This window comes from Hippoglossus stenolepis, chromosome 2 (assembly GCF_022539355.2).
Source record: "Hippoglossus stenolepis isolate QCI-W04-F060 chromosome 2, HSTE1.2, whole genome shotgun sequence".
NCBI classification, from domain to species: Eukaryota; Metazoa; Chordata; class Actinopteri; order Pleuronectiformes; family Pleuronectidae; genus Hippoglossus; species Hippoglossus stenolepis.
The window spans coordinates 2,012,185-2,040,082 of NC_061484.1; the positions used below are offsets into that span (position 1 = coordinate 2,012,185).

At 41.5% G+C, this 27,898-nt stretch overlaps 2 protein-coding genes across 8 annotated transcripts; one reads left to right on the forward strand and one right to left on the reverse strand.

The window, feature by feature from the left end:
• Nucleotides 1-5,135: 5,135 nt before the first annotated feature.
• On the forward strand, nt 5,136-8,482 carry spcs3 (signal peptidase complex subunit 3). Of its 2 annotated transcripts, XR_007034802.1 has the most exons (6): nt 5,136-5,363; nt 6,449-6,522; nt 6,899-6,975; nt 7,836-7,951; nt 8,133-8,321; nt 8,356-8,482. XR_007034802.1 is itself a non-coding variant. In XM_035176139.2 (5 exons), exons 1-5 carry the CDS (start codon nt 5,221-5,223, stop codon nt 8,263-8,265), a joined length of 543 nt encoding a protein of 180 aa, XP_035032030.1. In that variant the 5' UTR covers nt 5,136-5,220; the 3' UTR covers nt 8,266-8,344. The 2 variants fall into 2 exon arrangements, 1 of the variants encoding a protein (XP_035032030.1); XM_035176139.2 differs by lacking the exon at nt 8,356-8,482 and having other exon boundaries at nt 8,133-8,344.
• Nucleotides 8,483-9,255: 773 nt separating this feature from the next.
• kdm2aa (lysine (K)-specific demethylase 2Aa) lies at nt 9,256-27,662 on the reverse strand. Of its 6 annotated transcripts, none has more exons than XM_035176035.2 (27): nt 26,703-27,453; nt 26,438-26,486; nt 24,158-24,296; nt 22,950-23,028; nt 22,804-22,850; nt 22,215-22,393; nt 22,025-22,131; nt 21,772-21,865; nt 21,352-21,505; nt 21,088-21,203; nt 20,885-21,011; nt 20,518-20,765; nt 20,335-20,412; nt 19,692-19,822; nt 18,869-18,992; nt 18,668-18,796; nt 17,587-17,670; nt 17,037-17,285; nt 14,757-14,789; nt 14,492-14,597; nt 13,213-13,851; nt 12,935-13,100; nt 12,193-12,435; nt 11,899-12,062; nt 11,609-11,755; nt 10,649-10,861; nt 9,256-10,142 (listed from the first exon to the last, which is right to left on the reverse strand). In XM_035176035.2, the coding sequence occupies exons 1-27, from the start codon at nt 26,747-26,749 to the stop codon at nt 9,961-9,963; spliced, it is 4,074 nt and encodes a 1,357-aa protein (XP_035031926.1). In that variant the 5' UTR covers nt 26,750-27,453; the 3' UTR covers nt 9,256-9,960. The 6 variants fall into 6 exon arrangements, with proteins under 6 accessions (XP_035031926.1, XP_035031919.1, XP_035031943.1 ...); XM_035176028.2 differs by having other exon boundaries at nt 14,757-14,792; nt 26,703-27,452; XM_035176052.2 differs by lacking the exons at nt 26,438-26,486; nt 26,703-27,453 and adding an exon at nt 27,517-27,662 and having other exon boundaries at nt 14,757-14,792.
• Nucleotides 27,663-27,898: the final 236 nt, after the last annotated feature.

The window sequence follows — 27,898 nt, forward strand, 5'->3', positions numbered from 1 at the left end:
CACATAATCCTGTAGGATGTCGGTTTATTACGTGCAGTGTGTTACTGAGTTCAGTTTGTCCTATCGGCCCAGTCAAGATGTTCTCCTCATTGTTGCTCCCATAGCTGTCCACACTGTGCTCACTTCCTGCTGTACTGCATAAAGATGTCTCCCTGTGTGAGCTACATCCCAGCTGCCATTGTATAATAATGTCCCGGACTTCGTTGAGAATGCTTCGCAGGCTAGCTTCGGAGTTTTCCTCGCCAGGTGAGGACGGGCCCGGGGAGCTGCTTCGGCTGTCTTCCATCCTCCTCATCCACTGACCACAACCATGTCAAACTGGGTCAAATGGGTCTCAAGACATTGATAATGTAGGCATAAGATTACTGTGACTTTTCGTCAAACGCTATATTAGTGGCGTGGCGTCAAAGTTCATCAACTCGCCGTGACACACGAAATTGCTATAACTTCGGTGTCTGAGGTTCAACCTCCCTCGAACTACATTTGTGTAGCAACAGCCCCCCCCTGCAGACATTCAGATGGTTTTAAGAAATGGGCGTGGCAAAATAACTGACTAGCGACCCCTAAAGTGCAGCCCCGGCACTACCATTGGCCGACATGTACAAAAATCGATAGGGACATGTGTCTTTTTATAACAAACAAATAAGTCTCTTGGCTAGATATGCTAGACCAAACAGGAAGCCCGCCATTTTGACTTTAGTGGCCATTTTGGCCATTTTCCACATTTTTACTTTGACGAACTTGTCGTAGGGCTTTCATCAGATCAACTTCAACTTCTGGGAATGTCATCTCAACAAGATGGAGATATAAACTACCTCGGTATATTTGATTTCATCACACGGTGTGACCGTGGCGTGGCGTAGAATTTTGATTACACGCCATCAACACATGAGGTTCTGTATCTCGGATATATTTGGTCCAATCGAGTCCAAACTAGACATGTAAGACAAGAGTCCCGGCCTGATGACATCTACACTGAAATCATGACTTAAAATCACAGCGCCACCTGCTGGCTACAGGAAGTGACATGTTTTATACTTTGATGAACTGCTCCTGGCTGCTTTACAATATGCAGCTCAAAAGAGCTCAGTCAAGTCATAGGATCATGGTCAGAATTGTGACATTTCCTCAAACCGTGTAAACATTGAGGTGCGGCGAAGGATCATCCTTCGCCAAAGGAGACGATGTTGTCATAACTCAGCTGTGCATTGTACTATCACCACCAAACTTCTGTCAAATGATCAGAGTCTGAACAGCTCTATGTGTCAATATTTCCTCAGTGTCATAGCGCCACCTACTGATTCGCCATGAAACAGGAAGTACTTTGTAAATCCACTCTGCATTATCCAACCGGCTCCGAACTACTGACCTATGATCACAATCCTGACCTGAACAGCTCCATATATTAATATTAGTTCAGGGTTATAGCGCCACCTACTGATCAGTGTGAAAATTAAGTTGTGGTAACATTGTCCAATTGACACAAAATTGCTCACGCTACATCAGAGCCCCTACTTGAACAGATATATTAGTCTGTAGGTAATAATAGTGATGGCGCCACCTACTGGCAACAGGAAGTAAGCTTTGTTTTACAACTATCATTCGATTTACATAAAATTTTCACAGTGTGGACCGTAATGAGCAATTAGCAGGCAAGGATTGACATCGCGTGATGGACCCAGGAAGTGAAGCGTTTATCCTTGCCGCAGTGCGCAAAACGCATGCAACACAGAGACGTGCGCTGGGTCATTGATCGCTCTCTCCACTAACCGCAACAGGCTTCAAAATGCCTGTGCTCGGGCCCGTCAGTGCTACAACGTAGCCCCAGTTATTATTGTTTTTTATTTTTTTTATTTTAACTTTTAAATTATTTATATTCAATCTATTGTCCTGTTTATATTTCTTTATTCTCTTTTCTGCCTCATTCTGACCTGCCTGCTGTAACAAGTGAATTTCCCCAATGTGTGGATAAATACAGTTCTATCTAATCTATCTATCCTCTATTGATCATGTGGATCAGTAATAGGATCCATGTCACTGTACTCAAAATATTTTTTATTGACTTTATGTATTTCATTACATATTAAATGTCCATGTTACTGTATTACATAAGGTCAATGTAAAGGATCACATTAATGGAGAGTTTTCTATCATGTTAAGGTAGTGTGAATAAATCAGAGAGAGTGATATAATTAAATAAATTGTGTGTTTAATGTGTATATTTATGTAAAAGTTTAACATGATTTAATCATTAATCATTCTCAAGTTATTTGATTTAGTCACACTAACTCAACATGATAGAAAAAACTTCATTAAAAGTGAATCTTTACATAAATTTTTTTTTTTTTAAGTTTCATGGAAAAGTAATATGTAATTGAAATATATAAAGTCACTGTTTTAGACATAAATCGTTTTTTTGAGTGTGTACAAATGTACGTTATAATTCAGTCCAGCTGAGAGGTTGCATGAGCAATGTGAGGCTTGAACGATAAGGGCCATGTTGAGTGTTGATCAGATACAGAGTTAATTGTTGCTGACATGGATGCAATGCTGCTCATTAATACTGATATGGGTAATGTTATGATCCTGAGTGAACATGCCAAGGTCACACACCAAAATGATATGCTACTAGTTTTGCAACCGGGAATGAAGGGTTGACTTACAGTAAATATGCTGTAAAACACACAAATTAAGTGTCTTAAAACCATGCAATTGCAAAAATATATGCAAAAAAAGTCATGTGACAGGTCAGTCAGCTGTAAGCATAAATATACACATCAGTATAGAGTGCCATATGAAAAGAATGAGATCATCAGTTACTGGTTAGGGTCAGAATGAGCCCTGCTTGCTTTAGATAAGTTGACCATGTATTATAATAAATCAGGTAGGGACAGAAGTACTTCTTTAGTGGGAGAAGGTGAAAAGTATCCAGAGGAAGAGTCACTCACTCATGCACATATCTATGTCTGGATTGTCCTGCAATGTACAAATTATGTGACATTTCAAAATCGGTACCATCACATATAAGGATGCAGGAGTGCCCACGAGGAGACTTGTGCTGTGTAATGACAGCTGGCAGGAGGGACTTCCTCTAAGGTTTTTGCCAGAGCGGAACTGAATCATTCTCCTAGTGAAAGTGCTCTGCTGTTGTAGGGGTGAGGCTCACTCCCCATTTAACAGTCTCTGCTGAACCCTCCTCTCCACACCCAACTCTCTGGGCTCCTGAGCAGGCCCCACCAAAGAGCCATGCAGACTGCAGCAAAGAATATTGGACTGTCCACTACAGACTGGTAAAAGATCGGCGACATCTTTAATCACACATCCAAGTGTCCTAAAAACGTTTACATGATATCACTCCATCACCTCGACCTACTCTCCATGAACATGATAATGTTTTTTATTATTAGACTAGATCACATGTCTTATCTAACTTCTCATATGATTTAAAAGTACAAGTGGATTGTTGTGGGTCAGAGGAGAGAGCCTCCATTTCTTCCCTGAGGTGGACCACACTAACTGACTTGACAAGTAACACCAAATAACCAATGTTGGTCCTATATATCAGTCTAACTTTAAACAGCCTCTTTCACAGCAAGTCTTCAGGTAGTGCCACCACAAGCATACACAACATAGCCGTGTAACCTAAGGAGCAGCTGCTATGTATAGACTGGCGCTACTGACTGCAGCTTTTTAAAGTAGGCCAAACTTTGGCAGCCTTACTCTGTGAGATTTTTAGATTACATTTACCTGCAGCCAGCCCAGAGGTTCCAGATGTGCCAGAGGGATGCTACATGTAACAGGTTGCTGATTGATAGTTTGGATGAACTTTCAAACTGTTAACTCGATATGAACCATATCTTAATATAATTATTGTCTACTTATTTATGAACAGGATGCATCCCGTCCAGCAGAGCGGTTCTGCCTTAATAAGAATAACAGTAACAATAATAATAATAACAACAGTAATGAATAATATATAATAATAATAATAATAATAATAATAATAATAATAGAGTGATTTATTCACTTTTTTAAAAACAAAGATACTATCCATGCAATGTATTCTATCACAACTTTAGATCCAATGTTTCCCATCTATGTTGCTTCTGTAAAGAGCAGGCCTAGTCATGTTCTCATTCATTTAAACCTGTACTTATTCAAGTAACCTTCAAATCTCATGATTAATCTGGGATAAGATCATGGTCCCTGTTATAGAAGCTGTGGTCTTATTGTTATATTGTATATCACATTCACAAAGCCTGATTACATCCTGATGAAAACTTGTTTTTATTGAACATCAATCATTCTATCACTGTATTTAAAATATTGAAAAACAAAAAGCTTTACGAAACATTGTAAAATGAATTTAACTGTTCCTTCCTTCTTAATATTTGCATGTAGTGTATCTGTATCCACACTTTCACTTCATACAGTTTCAGTTGTGTTGTTGTTGGACATTATTTTGTTTTCGTGTACTGTTTTTTGTTGTATTGTAATATCTCTGTGGTGTTAATAAAGTTTTCTTTTAATTGACTACTTCCGCCTACTCATCACTCCCATTCAAAAGGATTTCCTGTTTCCTGCTGCATCAAGTTAACGGTAATACACACAAACCCGGAAGTATATATATTACCCTTTACGTAGATAGTAGCTGGCATTATAGTCCACTATTATATAATCCATTATATAATAGACTATATAGTCCACTATTATATAATCCACTATATAATGGACTAACCAGTCCTCAAACTAGTCCACACTATATAGTGAGTAGCAAGTGAGTGGGGGATTTTGGATACAACCTGTAAAGAAAATTGATATGTCATTGCAGAGTTGTCACAACAGATTCTTTGTTATTTGTCCAAAACTGTTATTTGTGAATAATGTTTGATATTTGTTGTGCGTCTGCTGAAAACACTATAAATAAAGATCCTCTGTGGTCAACTTTCAATCTGCCAATTCTATATTTTTGGGCAAAAATAATTATTCACCTGTCAAAATAGTGTCCGATTAATTTCTGTTGACTGAATAATCGATCAGTGTGGCTCCAACTGTATATTTATTTTGGTCACAGATCCTGTTATGCTGGTACTTTTATTTTGAAACAACGGAACAGGAGGTACGTCATTGTGGCCCACCGCTTGACACTTCCTGTTTGTACTCAGCTGCTAGCTTAGCCTCGCACAGTGTCTGAATCGGTGTGGCTCTCGGCTCTCCATCATGAATACGGTTCTGTCCAGAGCGAACTCTCTGTTCGCCTTCTCTCTGAGCGTCATGGCGGCTCTAACGTTCGGCTGTTTCGTCACCACTGCCTTCAAAGACAGAAGAGTTCCTGTGGACATCCACGTCTCCAAAGTCATGCTGTAAGAGCGGCAGCCGTTAGCATGAAGCTGTTAGCACAACACTGACTGGTGTTTACGGAGGTTGTGTGTGTGCACACGGACAGTGACCAGCTCACAGACGTGTTTACTTCGTGTTCGGGGGCTGATGCTCTGCTCGTGGGACGCGACGCGGTAGCAGCCTGTCCCAGTGTGAACCTGTGCAACCTGAGGGCAGCTCACACAGGGATGGAGCACATTGAACATCTCAATCTCACAGCTGCTGGTGGAGTCACGACACACAGGAAGGAGAATTACAGGAAGTGTGAGAGAGAATCAGCCACAGAGCGAGAGCTGCCATTCTAATTGTCTCTTATGCCAGAAGTCAGTGTCTGATTGGACAGTGCTCCTCTCCCTGTTGTGGCAGTGGCATGCATCGTAGTTTGAGACTGAACACGGTTTGAAAACCACCTTTAAACCTGTGAAACCTTTACTCAGTGAAACACAGAGAGATCAGGTCTCGTTCAAGACGCCACATTTACACTTGTCCGATTTGGATTTGTGAGATAAGGGCTAACACAAACTGCCCTGTTTACACAAATAGAATCAACATTTCAAAACCTTTTCACTACATTTGTGATTTAAATGCAAATCTCGCTCAGCTTTGAAGGATGTAAACGTGGTTTCAAACTGTGTCAAGCCTTTAACTCCAACCTCAACAATCCTAAGGGGTGCAGCAGTGACTGTAGACTCACAAAATTGAAACATTGAGACGTGCTTTTGGTTTCTAAAATGTTCATGTTCACACAGCTAAAGGAGCGTGGCCATACACGTCTCAGACGGTTCACACCTGAACTCAGTGCTGTCCGCTCGTGATGACCTGACACAGATATTAATATGTACTAAGTATTTCTGTTTCTGATCTTCAGAGAGCCCGTGAGCTGCTGTGTATAGTGACCGCTTCAGAACTGATGTCACACACATTGATCAGTTTCTCTAATCCCAGTGATTTCATGTCATGTGTTCTCCAGCAGCTCTCTGCCATCAGTCTGCTTTCAGAATGTCTGGGGCTGTTTCCTCCATCATCCCTCATCCTCATCTCCCTTCTCTCTCTCTCTCTCTTTGAACAGGAAGAACGTTGATGACTTCACAGGACCCAGAGAGCGCAGTGATCTGGGTTTCCTCACCTTTGACCTCTCAGCTAATATCCTTTAGACTCCTCAGAGATGTTTGGACTGTGATAAGTATCGTTGTTAAGGCTCAGAATGTTCCATCGGCATGATTCTTATATTCTTGAAACACTGACATTCTCTCTGTCCATCCATATACTGATATTTACTGTGTGAACTAAGTCAACCTGTTGATAAAAAGTCCAAAACAGAAGAAAAAAAACATCTGGTCCTTCCAGAATCTGTTTCCAGAATATCCAGACTGAGTGACATTTTTCATTTGAACTATTTCACTGAGGTCCATAACAAGTAAATACATCTGTGTGTTGTGTAATGACCATGCCAGTCCCAGGTCCTGCTGGTGTGGTGATGGTGTCTGTGGTGGTGTCATGTTTTTCTTAACTTTGCTACATCTGCAGCCAATTTTTGACTGGAACGTGAAACAGCTATTTCTTTATCTGTCTGCCGAGTATGCCTCAAAGAGTAATGTAGGTGCTATTTAACACACACGCGCACGTGCGCACGCACACACACACAGAGAGAGACAGAAGTGGAGTTATGAGCAGATGTTCTTCAGATTACGGCTGAAATGATTAGTTGAATAATATTTTAAATGAAAATTAATTTTGATAGTTTTGTACGCTTGGATAGACAATGATATATGATACATAGACTTATGTTGTAATGTGATGGGCATGTTGCAGTGTTTTTCAAACGATTATCTGGAAAAATACTGAATAATTCATCATTAATACATTTTATTTGTCCAGCAAGTTCGAAATTTAAAGTAAAAAATATATCTACAACAATAAAAAGCAAGAGAGTAAACGAAAGCGGCATTAAGCCCTGAAGAACTAAAAACGTTAACCATAAATATAAATGTACATCTTTATAAAAGTGGATTTATGGAGAGATGGTTACAGGCTGTGGGGGGAAAGGTGCGATGAGAAAACAATCAGTATATTCGAGACATTATTAAGGCTCAAGAGTAAACCATTGAAATAGTTCTTATATTCCTGGAACCCCGAATACATCATACATATACTGACACTTACTGTTAAATGAAAATATCTCTACATTGCTTGGCTCCAGGCCATGTCAAGATTTTAAAGAGATAAATATTAGATAGCAAGACAAAACACTACGTTAGAGATTTTCATATTATTTTGGATCCTTTTAAAATTGTGGCAGGATGAGACTTCCACTTGTCTGCTCCCCAAAAAACACATAACGAACACAACTTGTCAAACATTAGTGGTTCGATCAGTCTATTAACAGACACTGTCAATGGGCTGTCATGTAACCTGAAAGACACTTATCTGTGTGTGTGTGTGTGTGTGTGTGTCAGTCTCTGAATCAGGTGGTGCTTTGGGATAAGATCGTCCTTCGAGGTGAAAACACCAAGCTGAACCTCAGAGACATGAAGTCTAAATACTTCTTCTTTGACGATGGGAACGGACTCAGGTTAGAAATACGCTCGCACGCATGTACACACACACCTCTGTAAGTGTATTGTTAATGGCAAGCTAGTAACCCATTAGGTTTTGCTGTTTCACGCACCATGATTCATAAGTAATAACCCTTCAGCACTTCACAGCTTTTCTTAATGATTAAAACCTGGTGCTCATGTCTGTCTCGTCTCCAGAGCCAACAAGAACATCACTCTGACGCTGTCATGGAATGTTGTTCCCAATGCTGGAATCCTGCCTCTTGTCGCTGGAAGTGGACACGTCAGCCTCCCCTTCCCAGAGACATACGAGACCACCAGGAGCTATTAGACACACACACACATCCAAACACATCCATCCACACACATCCATCCACATCCACACATACACACACACACACACACACACACACACACACACACACACACACACAGATGAAACAAGAGCATTCAGGAGCAGACTGATGACTAACACACAATACACTGGTTTTTCTTAAAACATGTAAATTAATGTTTGGTTTGTAATAAAAGTTGAGATTGGAACATGACTGTCTTTCTGAGGATTTTTTTAAATAACAAATGCAAGTAAAATGTTGATAAAGGGTAATTTCATCTAAAATAAAAAGCAGATGTTCTCACTTACCTACACGCAGACATGTCTGAATTCAGCTGTGATAGAATGAGTAGAACTCCTGTTTATACTCATGTTAAAACCAAATTCAGTCCTACGGAGCAGGTTCAAGATGCTTTAATAGTCAGTGTAAAGGTTGGAACATGTGACGTGTCCAGAATCTCTGATGATTGGACTGACGTCAGCAGCTCTGTTCAGGATTTGATCTTTCCATCGACACAGATGTCTGCTTTTTCTTAACACCTTCATGCTTCACATCAGGGATATAGCTTTTGTGAAATAAAAGCAGATAAATTACAAATATATATATATAATTATTCTCTGAAGCCATCTGAGGGGAAAGGCAGCTCTGTCATGATTTCTACCAAGAATTCTAACTTTTAATTGGTTTGATTCAGACCCTTTAAAACAACCTGCACACTGAATCTGTGCTGAGTGTCAAAGTGCTCTGAGCTGTGGAGCTGGATTCATGCTCTGACCGGCCTGTGAGTCACTGCTGCGCTGCAGCTGCATTGATGCATAAAGAACTGGATACAGCACTGTCCCGCTTGTACACCCTAACTTGAGTGTGACGGTTGTTTTTCTCAGCACTGTGATAGACTGACGACCTGTCCAGGGTGAACCCCGCCTCTCGCGCAACATCAGTCGGGATTGGCTCCCTTCTCTCTCAAAGGATAAGTCATATAGATGTTGGATGGTTGGACATTTTAATAAGTTTTCACACAGTGTTAGAAAAAAAATGTACAATATCAAATGCCTGATTGATACAGAAAAATTACTGAAACAAATAAACATAATATATACATGACTTCACTGTATGCACACAGGTTATGTACCACAACTGCCACTTTGGTTCATTCCAGTCAACAAAAATAGATTCACTTTTCTATTTTCCAATATTTTTTTACTTCCAAAAATAGTCAACACAAGCAGCGCTCCCTCCGTTGTACAGTACATTCTAGAAATTATAGAAGATGTGAGGAGCAGGTGGACCTTCGAAGAGTCACAAAAATCTTTTCAGTGATTCAAGACGTTCTAAAGGAATATTATAAAAAAAAAATTAGGTGTTTGTAGTTTTGTCAGTTCAGAAGATTGGTTCAGTTTGAGCCTAGCTTCGCACAAAGAATAGACGCAAAGGGTAAACAGTAAAAAACACAACTCTCAAGAGGTTGTTTATAGGCTGCTCCAGAAAATCCTGATTTTAGGAGCAATTTAGTTTTGGTTCTTAATCATCTGTCATGTCAGGTCCGATGTTTCTGTCATCAAACAGCAGCTTTGATGGTCTTCACAGTCTGAAGAACAAAACACTAAAAACTGAGAATATTAAAAAAATGATTTGAAGAAGCACTTTTTCTACACTCCGCTCCAGTGGAAACTTGTGTCCGTGTGTTTGCTTTAGTCCAGGCGCTGGATGAGCTTCTCCTCCATCATACAGTAGAGGGCGATGTGAGACAGATCGGAGATAAAGGCGTCACACACTCGTCTGCTGACACTCTTACAACCTCTGAGATCGAGCAGATTCAGAGAGGTGAGACGCTTCAGGTAGGACAGACAGCCGTCTGTCAACTCGCTACAGCCTGGAGAGAAAGAGAGAAACACACACACAGTCAGGGAGTGCTCTGATCATTGAAGCAGACATTCAGAAGTGTTGGACACTGACTGGTCCAGTGGAACCCATGAGCACCATTAAGAGCTCCTAATGATTTAAGACCTGTTAATAAACATGGTAGAATTGTATATAAATCTATTGTTCATAGATGATTTCCTCATGTCTCTTCATCAAACTGATTCATAGAACCTTTTTACACTATGTTCACATTAAGTGTTACATTTGACAGACAGTCAGAACTGTGCCTTCTTTGTGTATTTGTAATGCTTGTGATTAAAATAATGTAAGTATGTAATTTAAATAATGTGTTAAATAATGTAAGTTAAATAATGTAAGTATGTAATTTACATAAGGAAGCGTGAGGGGAGGGTGAAGCACCTAGTGTTCTACCAAGGAACCAACTACATAATGTGATCAGTCATTGGATAAAAGACCACATGATCAATCATTGGGAGCGTGAGCTCAAACACCCACCTGCCAGTGTGAGCTCAGTGAGGTTGTTGCGTGTGTGTGTCCCGGATGCTGCCAGCAGAGCAATGGACGAGTCTGTGATGTCTTTGCAGTGAGCCAGGTCCAACCTCTCCAGTTGAGGCATGTGGCGCTGCAGCAGCCTCAGAGTAGAGTCACTGATGTCCAGACCCGACAGACGCAGTGTCACCATGTTCCGTAGTCTGCTGCGAGAGGATTCTGAACCAGGAGGAGAGACGAGGACGAGGACAGGGTCAATATGGAGGTTACAGCGTGTTCTGAGGCACTTTGGCACAGTCACATCACACTTTTGATATTTTGGTGGCCAGGCTCTGGTCTGGTGTCTGTGTGGTACACTTGGGGACAGGGTGGGCTCATGAAGAATACATCATTATGCATTACAGTACAAAAATAAGGTGAGGTGTTAAAGCACACAATGGTCACCGTGGCTCCAGAAATCCTGTGTGCAGTATTTCCTTGTATTATTTGGCAAAAAAAAAAAAAAAAATCAAAATTGAATCAATCGATCATTTTTGATTTTGAAATATTGGGGTGGCTGTTGCTAACCAGAAGGCTGGCGGTTTGATCGCAGTCTTCCCCATTCCAAATACGGAAATGTCCTTGGGCAAGATACTGAACCCCAAAATTGACCCTCGTCATAGAGAAAGTGCTGCACTGTATGAATGTGTGTGAATGCATGAATGATGAGCTGTACTGTAAAGCGCTTTGAGTGGTCATTAAGACTACAAAGCTATATAAATACAGACCATTATAAAGTATAGATTGATTATATCTTGAGCATACGGCTGCAACATAAAATATGAAGAGTGAAAAGGTCTGGATACTTCCCAAATCGACTGTGCGGGGGGTTGTGTTAGATTGTGACACACATGGTAAATCATTCCTTTCATTCCCTGTAAACACAGATCTCCGTCTGTCATGGTGCACTGAAGGTTTGCTACTGACCAGGTGGCAAGACGATCTCTTTAATCTGGGCGTCTTTAAGGCCTTCACACCAGCGCAGGTCCAGCAGCCGCAGGTAAGGCAGAGTGGGAGAGACCAACGCTGAGAGACAGGACCACGACAGACCAGTCACCCTCAACTCCCTCAGACCTGGAACATTTTTAAAACAGATTGGAGGATAAGGTGTGAAAGGACATGTAGAAACTGCATGATCTATGTCTATGTGTGTGTGTGTGTGTGTGTGTGTGTGTGTGTGTGTGTGTGTGTGTGTGTGTGTGTGTGTGTGTGTGTACCTGGGAGCCTGGTGAGCAGACAGTTGAGCTGTCTTTTGGCCAGGGGGGTCCAGGACAGGTCAAGAGAGGTGGGCTGGCGTTTGACGATACCTGCCAGGGCCTGATTACTGACCGGGCTGCAGCGGCTCACATCCAAGTGGCTCCACAGACGCTTGTCACAGCTCCTGCACAGGACAACGAGACAAGACTGTGTCACAGCTCAGATTCTTGTCTTCCAGGGGAGGACAAGGTCAGAGACATCCACACATAGTGCATGTTGATGTGTTTCTTCTGCAGGAGAGAAGTGTGACTTACCACTTGTACCAGGCCTTACACACAGTCATGCAGGCCAGCAGCTCGGCTCTGGTCAAGTATCTGAACACAGACACCCAAACCTCCTTCTCCCCGCCTCTCTCATTACCCTCGTCCTTAAAGGACAGCACGGACAGCAGGGACGGAGGAGACTGGAAGGAGGATGCAGCAGCTTCCTGATCCTCTGAAGACGATGCTGAGCAATCTCTAGTCCCTCTGTCGCCATGGTTACCCCGCATACGTTGCCTAACGGATAACAAAATATCAAATGGGGTTTTGATTAATAATGTCACATATCGCACATGCACACAAGACGGGAAGTGGAAAACGTGGAAATATTATCAACACTTTAAAAAAGACAAAGGTTTCGAAGTACATGATGTTCAGTGCAGTTGGTCATTAGTCACAGAATTACTGGTCTCATTTCCGGACTGTACATTCAAAGAAGCTGTTGTCTGTCGAGCTGAACAATTAATACAAATAATATTAAAGTAAACATATGGTCAGGTGCAATATCCAAATTCACACATGTGACAACAAACTTATATATGAAGCATTGTGGTGCTATGATGCCCCAGCTATATCCCCCAGACATAAGGAAACGTTTGTTCCCACTAAAACCAACACTATTGCATTATGAAAAAAAATTATAATAATCAAAATTGTGTCTTAACTCACATTTGACTGTCACTAACTAACATCTTGTAACATGAGTAGAAGAATGCGATCCAGTGTTAAGCTCTACCTGCCAGGTCCTCTTAGTGTTACGCTGTCAGCTGTAGTGTCAGTGCCCTTGAATCGTGAGGGTTTGGACAGAGCCGTCTTTCTCTGGATGAAGCCCTGCTGACCACCAGCACCCATCGCAGCCGTCCTCGGACCCATGGCTGCTTCAAGCTTCGGAACTATCGAGCCTGAGCATTTTGACAGTTTAGTTATGGAACATGAATATATACTTCACCTTATATGGTATTTATTATAATCTAAATTGATCACACTGTAAATGTTGGGATTTTGAAGTCTTACCAGATTGTCTCTTGGCCTTGTGGGGGCGCTGTAGGGTGACAGTCAAGTAGGAACCACTCAGCAGGTCATCATTGAGATCAGACACCAGGAGGACCGGGGGTTCTGGGTCTGAATCCCAGCGCCCATCCTCATCCCCATCGTCATCTTCCTCGTCATCTTCCAGCGTGTCCATATCCTCCTCTTCAGGGTCAAACTCCTGCCCCTCACTGTCCTCAATCTCATCTTCATCGTAGTCAGTCCTGCGCCTCCTCCTACGTCTGCGAAGTTGTTGTTCTTTCACTCCATCTTCACTGTCCTCCTCTTCCTCCTCTTCTTCATCATCATCATCATCATCGTCGTCGTCATCATCATCGTCGTCGTCATCATCGTCGTCGTCATCGTCTGAGTCCTCCGAATCATCTCCTCTTCGCTGCATCCTGGAGCCTCCCCGCAGCCTCACCCCTCGTCCCCTCCGCCCACTCTCCTTCATGTTCATGCCTCGCTTTAGCTTGAGGAGGGAGGAGCCAGAAGTTACAAGGCCTCTGCTTCCTCTTTGGGCTGAGCCTCCTCTCAACAGACCTCTCCTGTTGGGGACAAACCCCCTCCTGGAAGAGTGGCCCCCCCCTCGAGCATGGAGCATCATTTTTCTCCTCTGAGAGGCTACAGAGACAGCGAGATGGGTGGGACGGATGATAAGGTCAGTATTATGTTATTTACCACAATCACAACAACATATATCTTGACTCAAATTGAAGTTTAAATATTGTTGTTTTATCGTAGAGATATTATTTTATTTAGTTTTTCTGTGATAAGGGATGAAACGGTTCACGATTATCAAAAGCTGCAAGCGCAGCGTTTGTTGTAAAGACAATGGCGGAAAGAGTGGCAGGCAGGTGGGGGCTGTGAGAGCAAGAGAACTGATAGTAATCTCTGGCCATAGCTAACAAATGCTGACATCCACTGTCACCAAATTTTGTGCGTTTAACAAATGCAGATATTTTGTCCCAACTCTGGCATTTTGGTTACAAGTCGTCGACCTTCACTAAATAATAAAAATATGATCAGCATTTTTATTGATGTATGGATTTATTTATGTCAATATAAAACTTGGTGACATAACTATAGTTTGTGAATCATTAATCTTTGAATATTTCCAGCAAATTTTAACAATACTGCAATAATACTGATAAACGTGCTAACTTTGGAATGAACCGTTTCATTTCTATCTGTGATATGTCACTAACACCAAGTGATAGTCAGTGAAAAGGTGTTTCAGCTTAATTTTTTAAGACAGACAAACCTTCATCGTCGTCATCACTGGCAGAGTCGTCTCCATCGTGGCTGTGTCTCTGTCGTCGGTAAATCTTGGCCATTCGAGCGTCCAGGAGGGAGGAAGATTTGCGCTTCTGGAGATACAAGGAAAGAGGGAAAAAGTAAAAGATGCTGTGTTGGAAGGATTGTATAGAGAAAAACGGACACAAAAATAAGATTTTAGACCTTCAATCAAAAGGGTACTCTGAAACAAACTCAAAATGTTTAGTAGAAAACCAACATGACAAACTTACCAATGGATTGCCTTCACCTCTGTCACCTTTAGACTGCTGGAGGAAGAGGAACGAAAATATCAGAAACTGAATTTCAAGAAGCCATTTTCCAATGGGAAATAGCTGATGTATAAAAAGTGCGACTCAGTGGATGGAGATTTAGTGGAGCTTGCACAGTGCTGTGTGTGGTCTGTAAATAAACTGGTCTGACTCTGCTGCAAATGTAAATCGAAACACGTCATCACTTGTAACGTAACCATAGTATGGTGGCAAAGAGCAACTAACTGACTACAGATTTAAGTGTTCTGAATTGAAATCAAGTTGATCAACAAAAAACACAATATTCATCTTCAGTCTTCAGCACACATCACAACATATTTAGGTCCTTTTTTATGTACAATGTATAACATGGACCCTAAAATTGAAGTTGTACAGCAAGACAATGCTGATAAGGTCAGAATTAGACATTTTGCTTCTGAACATGCCTGTCACAGAAAAGTCTAACATCATGCTTGTTCATCATGTGGCAGTTGAAACCTCTGTTCTGGGAGTTTTTTACTTAGAATGGCGACAAAAACAAAAACACCCAGTGAGCAGCAGATCTGTGTTGATGAGAGAGGTCAGAGGAGAATACGCTGCGGTAACTCAGATAACCACTCTTTGCAACTGTGGAGAGCAGAAAAGAGTTCAAGTGTTGTGCCAACAGACCAAAAAAACTCAGATTTTAAAGTGAATGAAGAGGGACACTGAACACCAGCTTCTCAACACCCTTTGTGACACTGAACAACTGATGTGACTTTTAAATTCTTATGAGCAAACTTATCAGATGTACTGAAAACCACTTACTGTAAGTCAAGTAACCAAACTGAAAAATCTGCACAAAACTTTACAGCATACACCGTCCAGATTCTAAGAATTTAGACAGATGTTTTGTACTCATCCACTGAGTTTTCATGTATTTGACAATCTGCATCCAGCTGCTTCCATCAGCATTGGACACCACCAATAAATCCAATTTCAGTGAAGCCATAGGAGGAACTGGCTTTGGTCTGGAGCGGTTGCTTTTTTGCCTTTTTACTTCGACTTTCTATCACTTTGACAGAGGTTTGTTTTTGCTTCATCAGTCCATAGAACTTTGTTCGAGAACTGAGGTTTACCAGGCGTTTGCAACTTTGCTGAAAATCTGAGGTTCCAGTCATGAAATCTTCTCTTGATAACTGACGAGAGCTGCTTTCAGACATGCAATGAACTCATGTTTAAAAGGAGCCTATGGGAGAACATAGCAGGAGATTCTGAGCAGGATCCAACTCGAGCGAGTGGGTGTGTTGATGACACAAGATGCGACAGATGAAAAAATGAGATTTAAAAAAAAGCTGTAGAAGACTGAGACTACGATGTCAAGAGAGCTTTTGGTCATACAGGTCGACACCTGTGTTAATGTCAACAAAAACATGTGGAATTAAACGTTAGCTCGTGCCTAAGCCTGCTGCACCACCCCTCACCTGACCGCTCTGGAGATTTCGGTGCTGTTGTAAAAATTGGGCATTATCTGTATCTCTTATCACTTCTTACTATGGTGTCAAACTACTACAGAGCAGTTTACTGTAGTATCCATCATTACTACACTACATGTGTATTTGTTTTACAAACTTGATCTACTGAGGCACAGATCCTCAAGAACAAAGAAAGTGTAAGTGACTACATATTTGTGGTCTGGACTGCATGCTGTGTTAAAATGACAACCTGAGCTGAAGGCAGCTTCACAATGAAAAAAGCTGACAGTCTGAGAGAAGAGCCACTACCCCTGTGTAGACTATAGCCCTTTTCAGACATGAACTCTGGAGGATGTCAGCAGAATTGGGTCTGAGCTTTCTCCTGAGTTTGCCTCTCACACTGAACAACACAGCCGGAGTTTCTCTCTCACCAACAAAGAAATCTCCTGAGAATTCAGGTGAGGGTTGGTGCCACTTTTTCATCATGAGAAATTAGTTTTCTTCTTTCATTTTTGCGTCTGTTGCGATTTCTTACTAGGAGGCTGGCCAGAGAAACTCTGCAGAAAGTCCACAGGCTCTCACCTGGACATTTGTGTTCTCACACACAGCCCCTCAAGAGAATGTCTGGAGGTTCTCCGGAGCTCAGTGCATGTGTGAAAGCAGCTTATAAAAACAGAACATATTTCTCTTACTGTGATTATTTCAAGATCACAGTCAAAATTACATCAAGAGTTGTGTCTCTTCTCTTGAAAAAGATGGAAAGAAAAAAAGGGGTGTGGACATACAAAGAGTAGGCGGCACCTCTCACCAGTCTCGAGCTGAATGGCTGAGAAGGCAGAGGGGCCGCCACCAATAGAAGTGATGCTGAGGAGGAGGAAGAGCAGGAAGGAAGAGGAGGAGGGAAGAAGCCACAGCGAACCACCTCCCCGTCCTGCTGAGAACCCACAGGACCCCCTATGGTAGCAGAGGGCCCGGGGCCCAGCCTGAGGACCAGGGGGCCATGGGGGCGGATGTGCTGCTGGTGGCTGGCAGCCAACGATTCATCGCTGCCTGATGACTGATGGAGTTAAATCAAATTTTAAGAAAAACAAAATCAAAGTAACCACAAAAAAATAAAAATAAAAATAAAAATAAAAAAAACAAAGAAATAATGGAAACAAACAGACAAGAGACACAATACCCATTAGCTTTGACACACCACGACTGAGTGTGAGAATGCTGGGTTGATAGACCGCAAGTGTTTGCAAACACACTCAGAAGACTGACTGCAGTTGAGTGTTTAAGATACAAGGGTGGGTATGTGTGTGTGTGTGTGTGTGCGTGTGTTTGTGTGAGAAAGAGAGAGAGACACCATGTACCTCTGGGTCAGTGATTCCTTGGACACACTTTGGGCACTCCCAACAACTGGGCAGGTCTTTGTTCACCAGTCCTTCCCCCTGAACCTTAAGAGGCAGATGAAACAGAAGATCAGACAAGAGGAAGAAACATACCCCAGTACCCACTACAGATCAGATCAAGTGCTGTTATCCCCCATTTGTATGCTAGGGATTGGCGCTCATCAGAATCAACTACTGGCAGTAAATGTGAAGAGCTGGTAACACTTGCTGTCAGTTCCACCCCGTCGTCACTCCAAGAAAATATAAATCCCTGCTCTTACATTTCACCATTGCTGTTCCTCAGTTTTGGTATTTCCTCTAACTATGCAACAAACTGTAAGTAGACAACCTGCTTCCTGTTTGTAAATGAGTAATGTACGTGAATGGTCATGTGACAGGTGTGTTAGTATGGACAGAGATTATTTCTAATATGGACACACTCCAGTCAGCAGGGACTGTTGTGTTGACTGCTCTCTTTAGCGAGAAGGAAATGTGACATTAGCCTTTATTTGGAAACAGTATAGAAACCAGGTACCAGAAAGAAATCAAAAAAATATTAAGTGGAATTTCCCTCATTGTGGAAAACAAAGCAGCATTTTCTTCCTGGAAACCATGGAAAGCACATAACACCAAAGAAAAATCCTTTGCACATCTAGTGAGTGACAGATACTTTGTAGAAAAGTAAATGGACCAAACCTATTGAAAAGACATACTGCCTTACTTACAGTGATGTATTTATTTGTGATGCTTTGGTGCTAAACCTTCAACAGGCAAATAGTTTCTGACAAAGAGAAGCCATTTTAAGTAGGGAATGGCTGTTGGCTTTCAACCAGTAAAACATTTCCCATGCACAACAGGAAGGAACAAACATTAATAAACTATCAGTCACCAACGTGGACAATACTGTGTTTAGTAGCCATCATAAATACATCCTAAATTGCAAGTACGAGTCTGTGCAGTGTGTCTTTAGTCATGTTTTGTAATTTGCCATTGTGTTTTCCCATTTGTCTTTTAAATAGGAAATAGGGGCTGATTTTGGATGTTTGTGAGTGTTGTGTTGTACCGAGAGACAGGCAGGATGGACGATCTGGGCACAATTGGAACACTCCATCAGGATGAGAGAGGGGTCTCCACTTTCCTCTTGATTGGGTTCCTTGCAGATCTCACACACTGCAGACAGGGGGAGGCCCGGCTGGAGATAAAAGATGTAAAGTTACAAAAGCACATGTATAAATGAAGAAATAGAGAAATCACTGTTACTTACAGAAAGACACTGTCGTAGCACACAGGTCTGCTTGAGTTTCCCTGGTCCTCCAAACTTCTTCATATCTCTGCAGAAGTTACAGTCTCCACATTCTGGTCTCATACAGGCCTCACAGCGCTTACACCTGCAGATACAGAAAAACATCCACATCAAATGGATGATCACCAGATAAACAAATAAAAAAGCTATTTGCTGAGTTAAATAAAATAAGTTAATATTAAAATTACACCCTTCTGACATGCTCTGTAGGGGCTGTATGTGAAATCACAAAGGTCTGAGTCAGAGGCTCTGAGCTATCTCTGGAGTTTCACCTGCCAGTCCCATAGTAAAAACTTTGGATAATGTCGGAGTGAGCTTATTTGAGAATACAGCAGGAGATCCTCCAGATGATTTACCTTGAGCGAGTGGGCGTGTTGATGACATTTAGCATGCGATAGACGCAAAACTGAAAACTACAAAAACAAAACAAATATCTAAGGATGAACAGGAGGAAGAGGAAAGAAAGCCAACGAGGTTGAAGATCTTTTGTTGATAAGGGCCAATGCCGGTGTCAATGTGCTATAAACAATAAAACATTATCTTCGAAACAGAACATATACATTATGCCCTGCCTTCTGCACCACCCCTGACCTGAACGCTCCAGAGATGTCCGTTTTGTTGTGAACGTGTCGGATCCGAGAATCTGCTGTGTTGTTTATGTGTCAAAGAAAAACTCTGGAGAAAGTCCAGACCCAATTCAGCGGACATTCTGAGGAATTCATGTCTAAAAACGGCTATAATGGGTTTCACAGACACACAAGCACACACACATCTTGTTACCTACCTGACCCTGCGCCGTCTCAGCACAGACATTGAGGAGGCTGGTTTCTGTGGTCGTGGGATGATGGGTGTGGAGGCCAGTTTAGGACGAGGCGGAGGTGTTGGAGGAGGAGGCGGCGGCTGGTACCATGATGGCTGGTGGAGAAAAGTAAAGAAACAATGGCTAAGGTCAAAGAAAACACAAGTACAAGAACCAGTTATTCTCAAGATAAGGTTTATTTGATAAATGATAAAACTCTGCAAGTAAACAAAAATGGGTTTTCCCCAAAATAACGGTTGTGTTGGCTTTTTATTAGCACCCCCCCTCAATGAACAGGTAAAGTAATTGTACTATATAGCAAGATTATGTGAATGTTTATTTTGCTGTCGCCAATGGAAAATTATGACTAAATATGTTTGTCAAGACAATTGTGTCATTGCACACTAACTGCAATGATATCAGGAATATTGTTGACAAGTAATTATGATACAAATGCAGTTTAAAACAAAATAATACATAACACATTTTCATTGATGAAAAAAGGGGAACGAAATTAGTCATTTTTAAAAACACACAAAAAGTCCAATTGCCCATGACATAGCACTTCTACATTGATTATGATCATCACTACAAATATGCTGCTTGTCTAAAAGTGAGTACTGCTTACCCGCTTTGGCCACTTGACAATGGGTTTTCCTGTGTAGGACAGTTTGGAATTATCATTGGCATGTTCTTTCAGAAGTGCCTGCAGGACAGCAGAGACAAGAGAGGGAGCAGTGGAGAATCATTGTTAACAGGATTAAAATCAAGAAGAAATGAATTTTATTACACACTAACAGTACAGTCATACCTTAATGTGTGTAATGAGTGCAGGGGCATTGTGTATCCCAGCTGGGACACACTTTTTGTTGGAGGGCAGAGACTCCAGTTTACCCAGCAGGTTCCAGAGCCCCTCCAGTTCAAAGGGAGTCAGATGAATTTTAGCTGCAGGTTTGTCAGACTGCTGCTCTGAAGGCTCTTCATCACTGTCCCCTCCCACCACCTCCTCCTCCTTCACCTGCTCAACAGCCAGATCTGGGCTTGACGGCTTCATCAGACCTGATGAAAGGAAGGAGGTACACATTCCATTTACAACCAATCTACACAAACAACCCACCACAAAAAAGAAAAACTTCTCCATACAGTGCATGGGCCCAGTATGTAGGATGGGTTCATACCAATGCCCAACGAGTGTTTCTGAAACTCTGGTGTGAGGTAGGAGGTCCTGGTCAGGCTGAAAACATAACGCTCCAACACATACCAGCACATCTCATAGAAGAAGGGGTAACGGAACTTCCCTGGAACCTGCAGGAGATTAAAGAGGACCATTAATCATCAGCCACTTGCTGTCGTTTACACCTTACAGGGTTTCTGCACCTACCCGCGTTCGGTCCTCTATGTTACAGATGTTAAGTTGCGTAGGGATGTTGAAGCTGTGCAGGAAGTTTCCTCCAAACACCATAGAGTCCACAGGGGTGTAGACAGCATGAATCCAACCTGAGTACAACATGCACATAAGTTTCTGTCACATTCCTGTATTCATTCAGCATGAAGTGAGTTCACTGTGTGTGTGTGTGTGTGTGTGTGTGTGTCTGTGTGTGTATGTGTGTGTATATGTGTGTGTGTGTGTGTGTGTGCGCGAGACCTGAGGGTATGATGAAGGTGCAGCCCTGTGTGAGTTCAATCCTTTGGCAGTCAGACGCCCGGTCACCCAGAAAAATGTCTCCCTGTTTCCCTGACAGCACCCAGTTCTCATAGAGCTCCAGGTTCGGAGGGGTGGGGGGGAAGAGCCAGAACACCTAAACACACATTCAAACACATTTGCAGTTATATACACACTCTGTACACCAGTTCCCATGATGGAACATTTCAGTTCTTTTATTTAGAAGAACAGAAACATTTATCCCCTCTCATTCTTGACTGCACATTTATTCAAACGTGTACAACACATGTTGTAATGCATGTTTTCAGTTAGCAAAGCTTGAATCAGAAACTATGAGGCTGTAAAAGAGGGGACAGTGCTTCACAAATACAGACAGAGCCCCTTAGGGCCCACAGGGCACACCTTGCTTCCTCTCAGTATGTGATACCACACTGAAGTCCCTCCAAAGTCAATGTGAAAGTCTGTGTAGCAGCCCTCCACACTCATCAGACAGTATCTGCACAGACACAAGAACAACAGGAAATTAACATTCACATGTCCAGGCCATTAAATTAGTTATTTTATTTAGGGAGATTAAGTTTCTTGTATTAAGTAACGTAGTAAGGAATTTATCCAACTACATCCAGATAGATTTGACTGAAGAGGGAGGACTTACTTTTGTACTTTGGGGTACTGCATGTCATTGATAGAGTTCGTGGACTCCCTCTGTCTCTCCTTCAGGTGACGAGGCCACATCTTGTCCACCCAGTCAATCAGATCCACCTACAAACACACATAGACATATTCACTGGAGTGCTGACATGCTTCTGTTTGCATGGGTTTCTTCATGAAGTATGTGGACGTACTGTGGTCGGTCTCTTGACCAGGTTCTCCAGCTTGGTGTGGCTGAACTCCAGGCTGATGACATTATAGAGCTTCTCTCTCTGACACGGAGGGGTCTCATAGTAACGTGCCCACTGGGCCATGGACATCTCTGTCCCCTTCTGAGTGCTCACGTCCATCACGTCAATCATACGTCTGCTACCTGAGATGGGGTTTAGTGGTTAGTTACAGTTAGTCAGTTTTGTCATGTCCATGTCAGATCAATTTGATACTGAAATTAAACAGTAAATGTAAAGTAAATGTTGTTGAACTTGTGGAAATGAAATGAACTTCCCAATGAATTTCCACTGGAAATGTTCATATCCATGAAAAACTGAACTCTTTTAGTTTTGGATATACTGACTGTTGGTCTGACAAATTTAAAATAATTATTATCGTTACATTCACGATCAAATTATTCATCAAGAAAATACTACGATATATAATACTGTAGTGAAATGTCAAGTTACAGTCTCTCTGCTCAAGTAAATGTCTCATTCAAACACTGAACCTGAGACTTGAAGTAGCATCTGATTGATTAAAAGGACAGAAACGTTGTGTGGGAAGTCTTACCAACAAACAGCTTGACGTCATTGACACTGAAGTCAGGATCAGGCATCCTACAGAACAACAAGATGATATTCAACATATTACGGGGATCATATGGTTAAGAAGTGGGATGGATGTAGATGAGTAAAAAGGAGGAGAAAAATTCCTACATGATTCCCAGTCCATCAGGCTTCTCAAAGATGATTGGGTCCCTAAGACCACATCTCTGGACGAACTCGTATGACAAGTCTAAGAAATGCATAAACAAAACACACAGTTTATATTTGTTATTTTATCATTCAATGCTGACTTTAATACTTCACTAGTTCTGATTATTGGCAGAAACTCAATCTGGTGGTGGTGACAGACTAACACTGCACACATGATGCTACAGTACATGACACATTTCTGACTTCAGTGATACGTGTGTCAGTCAAAGGGAAGCAAGAACCAGCGATGTCATAGAGTCATCACGTCTTACTGAAGTCGGACATAAACACTGCCACCTCCATGTTAATAGATGGGACATGGACCAAACTAAAAAAATCAAAGTACACGTCAAATATTTTAGGTGGTTGTTATCACCTATGTGTGTATGTTCAAGTGTTCATGTTTCTGATGGGATATAAAATGTGAGGGAAACGCCATCATTGACTGCTGTGGTCTAGCACATGTATGTGTCAATGACATCACCAGTGCAAGATGGCAGAACCCTTATCCAAGATATTTAGGCTCCATTTCTTGTACAGTGGAAGGAAGTGGAGACGCACCATCCATCTTTACAAGTGCAGTGTCCGTTTGGAATGGGCTGTTCACTTGGCCTGTGGTGATGCTGTTTGCAGCTTTCTCTATGAAACTGTAAAAGTGACCTGCAGTAATTTAACTGCTGCAAATAAAGACTTGCTGGAAGACTCAACAATGATACTCTACGAGACCCTGAACCACTGCTGCATGAAGAGCTGTTCACCTACTTATTCAAAGTTCAGTGAAATTCCACAGCATCTCTTACTTTGAGGAGTCCTAGCTGCCACTGCTGTAGCCTGTTTATGCAATTTAATTAATATTGGTTTTATCAAATGTTCAAATAGCACCAAACTCGACACTGCAATTCCTTGGGCTCTCAAAAATACACAAGCTAAATGTGAAGTCAATAAGAGGAGCGGTTCTCGAGATATGTGAGCCACAGACAGACAGAGATTTCTGGAATTAGTGGATAGATAAACTCACTGGTCTTACTCCTGTTGTCAGGCCACTGATGATGTTAAACTCTGTCACATATTAATTAATAAAAAACATCTCTCTAAAAAGGTAAAAGTCTTTCTTTTCCAACTTAAGAAGCCATGTACCATACACAAATACAAGCTAACTGCTCGCCCACCTTTTCCCTCCATGCGAATGATCCTGTCAGAGGTGAACCTCTGACTGCTGACTTTGTCCTCCAAGTCAAACATCCTCCTTCCATCAATCTCCTCATCTGAAATACCATCGTCATGGTAACGTCGCCGGGTACCAGCTCGCTAAGAAGGGGAAAAAAAGGGTGGATGGGTAAGAAAACATTAAGAAGCACAGTAAAGATAAGAAGAGAGAGAAAAGAAAGAAAATACAAAAAACTCTCAAACACCAGGACCAGAATGTCAATTAAACCAACTCTACTTCCCAAAACAACATGGAGATTACAGTTGGATTTTATGCCTAACTGGATATTCCTCTGATCCTGAGAAGACTCAGACAGCAGTCGTTTCAAAATAATCACTGCATAATAAACAAGGGAGAAATGGGAAAAAAAACAGATAAGAAATGTAAACCATGTGTTCAGCTTTGACCATCAAAAAGCTTAAAAAAGGACCCGAGTTGAACATTTGTGGACAAAACCAGAACACACATGTAGCTCATATCAGCCTTCCTCTTCTTTTCCATTATATAACATATTATCCTTTAAACTGACTTGTAGAAACATATCTTCACATTACTTTCAAACATTGGCATTAACTGGCAGAGAGAAAAGTGCATCATGTGCGAGCTTCCACATCATGGCAGGTGACACAAAGGCCCTATTCAGATCAGAGCCCGACTGATGCAGATACTGATATTGGGCAGTAAAAGAATGATGATATATCGACCCATATTTATATTTAAAAAAACAGCAACACATCCTAAGATATTGTTGTTAAACCCTAAGACAAAGCATGTAATGAAGGCGTTATACCTTATAGTCTGACCATAAATTTGCATAAACATACATAACTAAATAAAAACAAAACAAATACAACCAAATATATAAAAGAATATAGAATATATGACTTAAGACATTTACTTTTTTTTCATGTTAAATGGGAAGTTTTCAAATCTCATATTGGTAAACACAGATACCTATGTGTCTGTAACACCTATTTATTTAAGAGATGTTTATACACCGATTCAGTGTTGTCTGATGTTTTTTCTTAATTCACACTATAAGACACAGGTTCACCCATCTCTTATTGTCAGATGCTATATTTATCCATAGAAATCTATCTATATTCAAAATTAAAATAATATATCAGCACATTGGCTCCAGAAAATATGTCCCCAAACAGAGAAATGGAGAGACACAGTTCAACAAACATATCAAATGTAATATCTAACTCATAAAATGAGCGGGAACTTAAACCTGTTTGAAAAGAGATGGTGTAAGTGGTCTATCTACTATGAAATGGTTTACAATGAATTGGAATTTCTGGATTATGATGCTCCATGACGGTAATTTAGGGGAGCACTACCTTACCTAAAGTAAGGCATTGGGTGTTTGTGTGTGTGTGTGTGTGTGTGTGTGTATTTATACACATACATACATGGGTGAGATGCATGGAGTGATGTGATGACAATAAAAATGTAAAATAATAATAACATGTTTTTTGTGCAGTTTGTAAAAGACTACTCAGAACACACAATGTGGTTTCAGAAAATACCCTGCTCTATATATCGAAAACACATACAATGTTAATCTCGAGAAAGAAACAAAACCATCTATTTTCATATTTTCGTGTGAAAATTAATTTATTTTATGAGTATACTTTCATAAAATCATGGTGGACCAAATATTCCCTCATTCTTTTGTTGTTACACCACTTGACATGTTAAGGCTTTAAAGCTTACCTTCTGTAAAAAAAAAAGTGCAAATTTCATTCCAATTTTCATGAAACAAATATAATACAAAATGGATATATTAGCAAACCTGATACATGCTTTAAAAACAAGTTTTTGAAACATATTAATTATAATCGATTTAATATCAAGTAAATGTGTTTTTTGGGGGGAATAATTCTGACAAAGAAATGTACGGACCCAAATTTTACAGTAACAAATATACTTGTCTCTACTCTGTACCTACCTCATGAAGGCGCCCTGCTCATAACATAACATGACATGAAGTCGTATTAAAAGACACTAATCCAGATATATAAAAATATCTTGCAAGAAAGGGGCGATATATAAGATATATATAAGATATATCTGTACATCAGAGCCTGTCATTGTTTATGTATGTTGTATGTAACAGATCTATAATCGTACACACGGTAAAGAGGTAAACATACACACAGCGACCCTGTCTTGTATACAACATTATCTTTGTTGGTGACCTCGCCCGCGCAAGCAGAGGGAGGCTCTTTAAACTCACCAGTCTTTTGCTGTGCCGCTGCTTGGAGTCATCCATCATCACTGGAAAACTGTGTCCAACCAAACTGAGCTTTTTAAACGAGGAGCATTAAAGCAGAGCCATCGGTCTAACATCGAGCCGTGGCTGCGCGCCACATGGCTCCGGTGGATAGTAAACAAGCGGCAGGAAGGCGTGTGTGTGTGTGTGTGTGTCCAGTGAGAGAGACTTACAACACGAAACAAGACTAACTTCAACACAAACAGGACCAACTCTTAGTTTTACTCACATCATATGAGAGGGCAACACTCTCTGCTTGTGTCTGTGCAGGAACATGGAAGTTCACACTCATCGCTACCAGTCTAACATGTCTTTACTCTCACTGGCTGGATGTTTGATGGACTAAATAGGAGAGGTTACCATTAGTCCCCGTTTCATTTAAAAAGGCTACTCACACAAAGTTATTATTCTCATAGCATCCTGCCTGTGTGAATACTCGAGCTTTGTTCCCTCTCTTCTTCACTCCAAACCGTGTCCTGCTGCTGTTAGCTTTCTGTTAGCGTCCTGCTTATAAAAGGCCAACTCAACATGACCTGGAGTTATATTAAAATACCCACATTCACATATTTCTTATATTCTGTGAGAAAGGGCGGACATTGTGGCAGCTGGTACAACTGGCACAGTGTGAAGTTAGAGCGGACTCCGAACAGCGGCCATTTTCCATCCCATCACAAAACATCACCATGTCCCTCCCACAAAGGTGCTTTGCACCAATCCTAGATAGGTAAGCGACACATTCATTGGTCTGTACCAGTGTCACTCACGCGAAAGACTTGTAAACTCTGATTGGACAAAAGAAGCCAGTAGGCGTATAGAGGAGATGGCAAGCAACCAATAACAGCACGGTTACAAATCACCTCGCAGCTTATTGGTTAATATGTCCCAAGGACGTTAATCAGTGGACGAACACACGATCAGTCAAGAGAAGCAGCCAATCGGGCAATGATACAACACAGTAAAGACCAACCCACCAACCATTATAACTAGTCATCCCTCAGAAATAAGCTGAATTGCTTTAAAATAACTCGATGATCATATCTTACCCCCATTTTAACGATGTCCCTCCGCTTCCACCCGCAGGCTCTGATCTGATGCGTGAGAGTCTTCTAGGTCTCGTAGTTTCCAAACGACAGGCTCACATCGCAGAGACACGTTTTGTTGCCTTCACCTCAATGAGGAAGTGCCCGGAGCTCCATAGATGGAGGCGCACTTCCAGTCAGCCGCTCTGGATTGGCTGAGAAATGTTGCATGGCTTCTGTGATTGGTGGAAGTGAGCTATCGCTCAGCAGCGCAGCTTGAAGACGGCGAGCGAGAGGAAAAAAGACGAACTGACGCGCACTGCGAGCGCAACTAAATGTGAATGATCAATTTCATAAGAAGAATAAATAAAACGTCCAGTTTATTTTCGGAGACAGGTAGACAGAG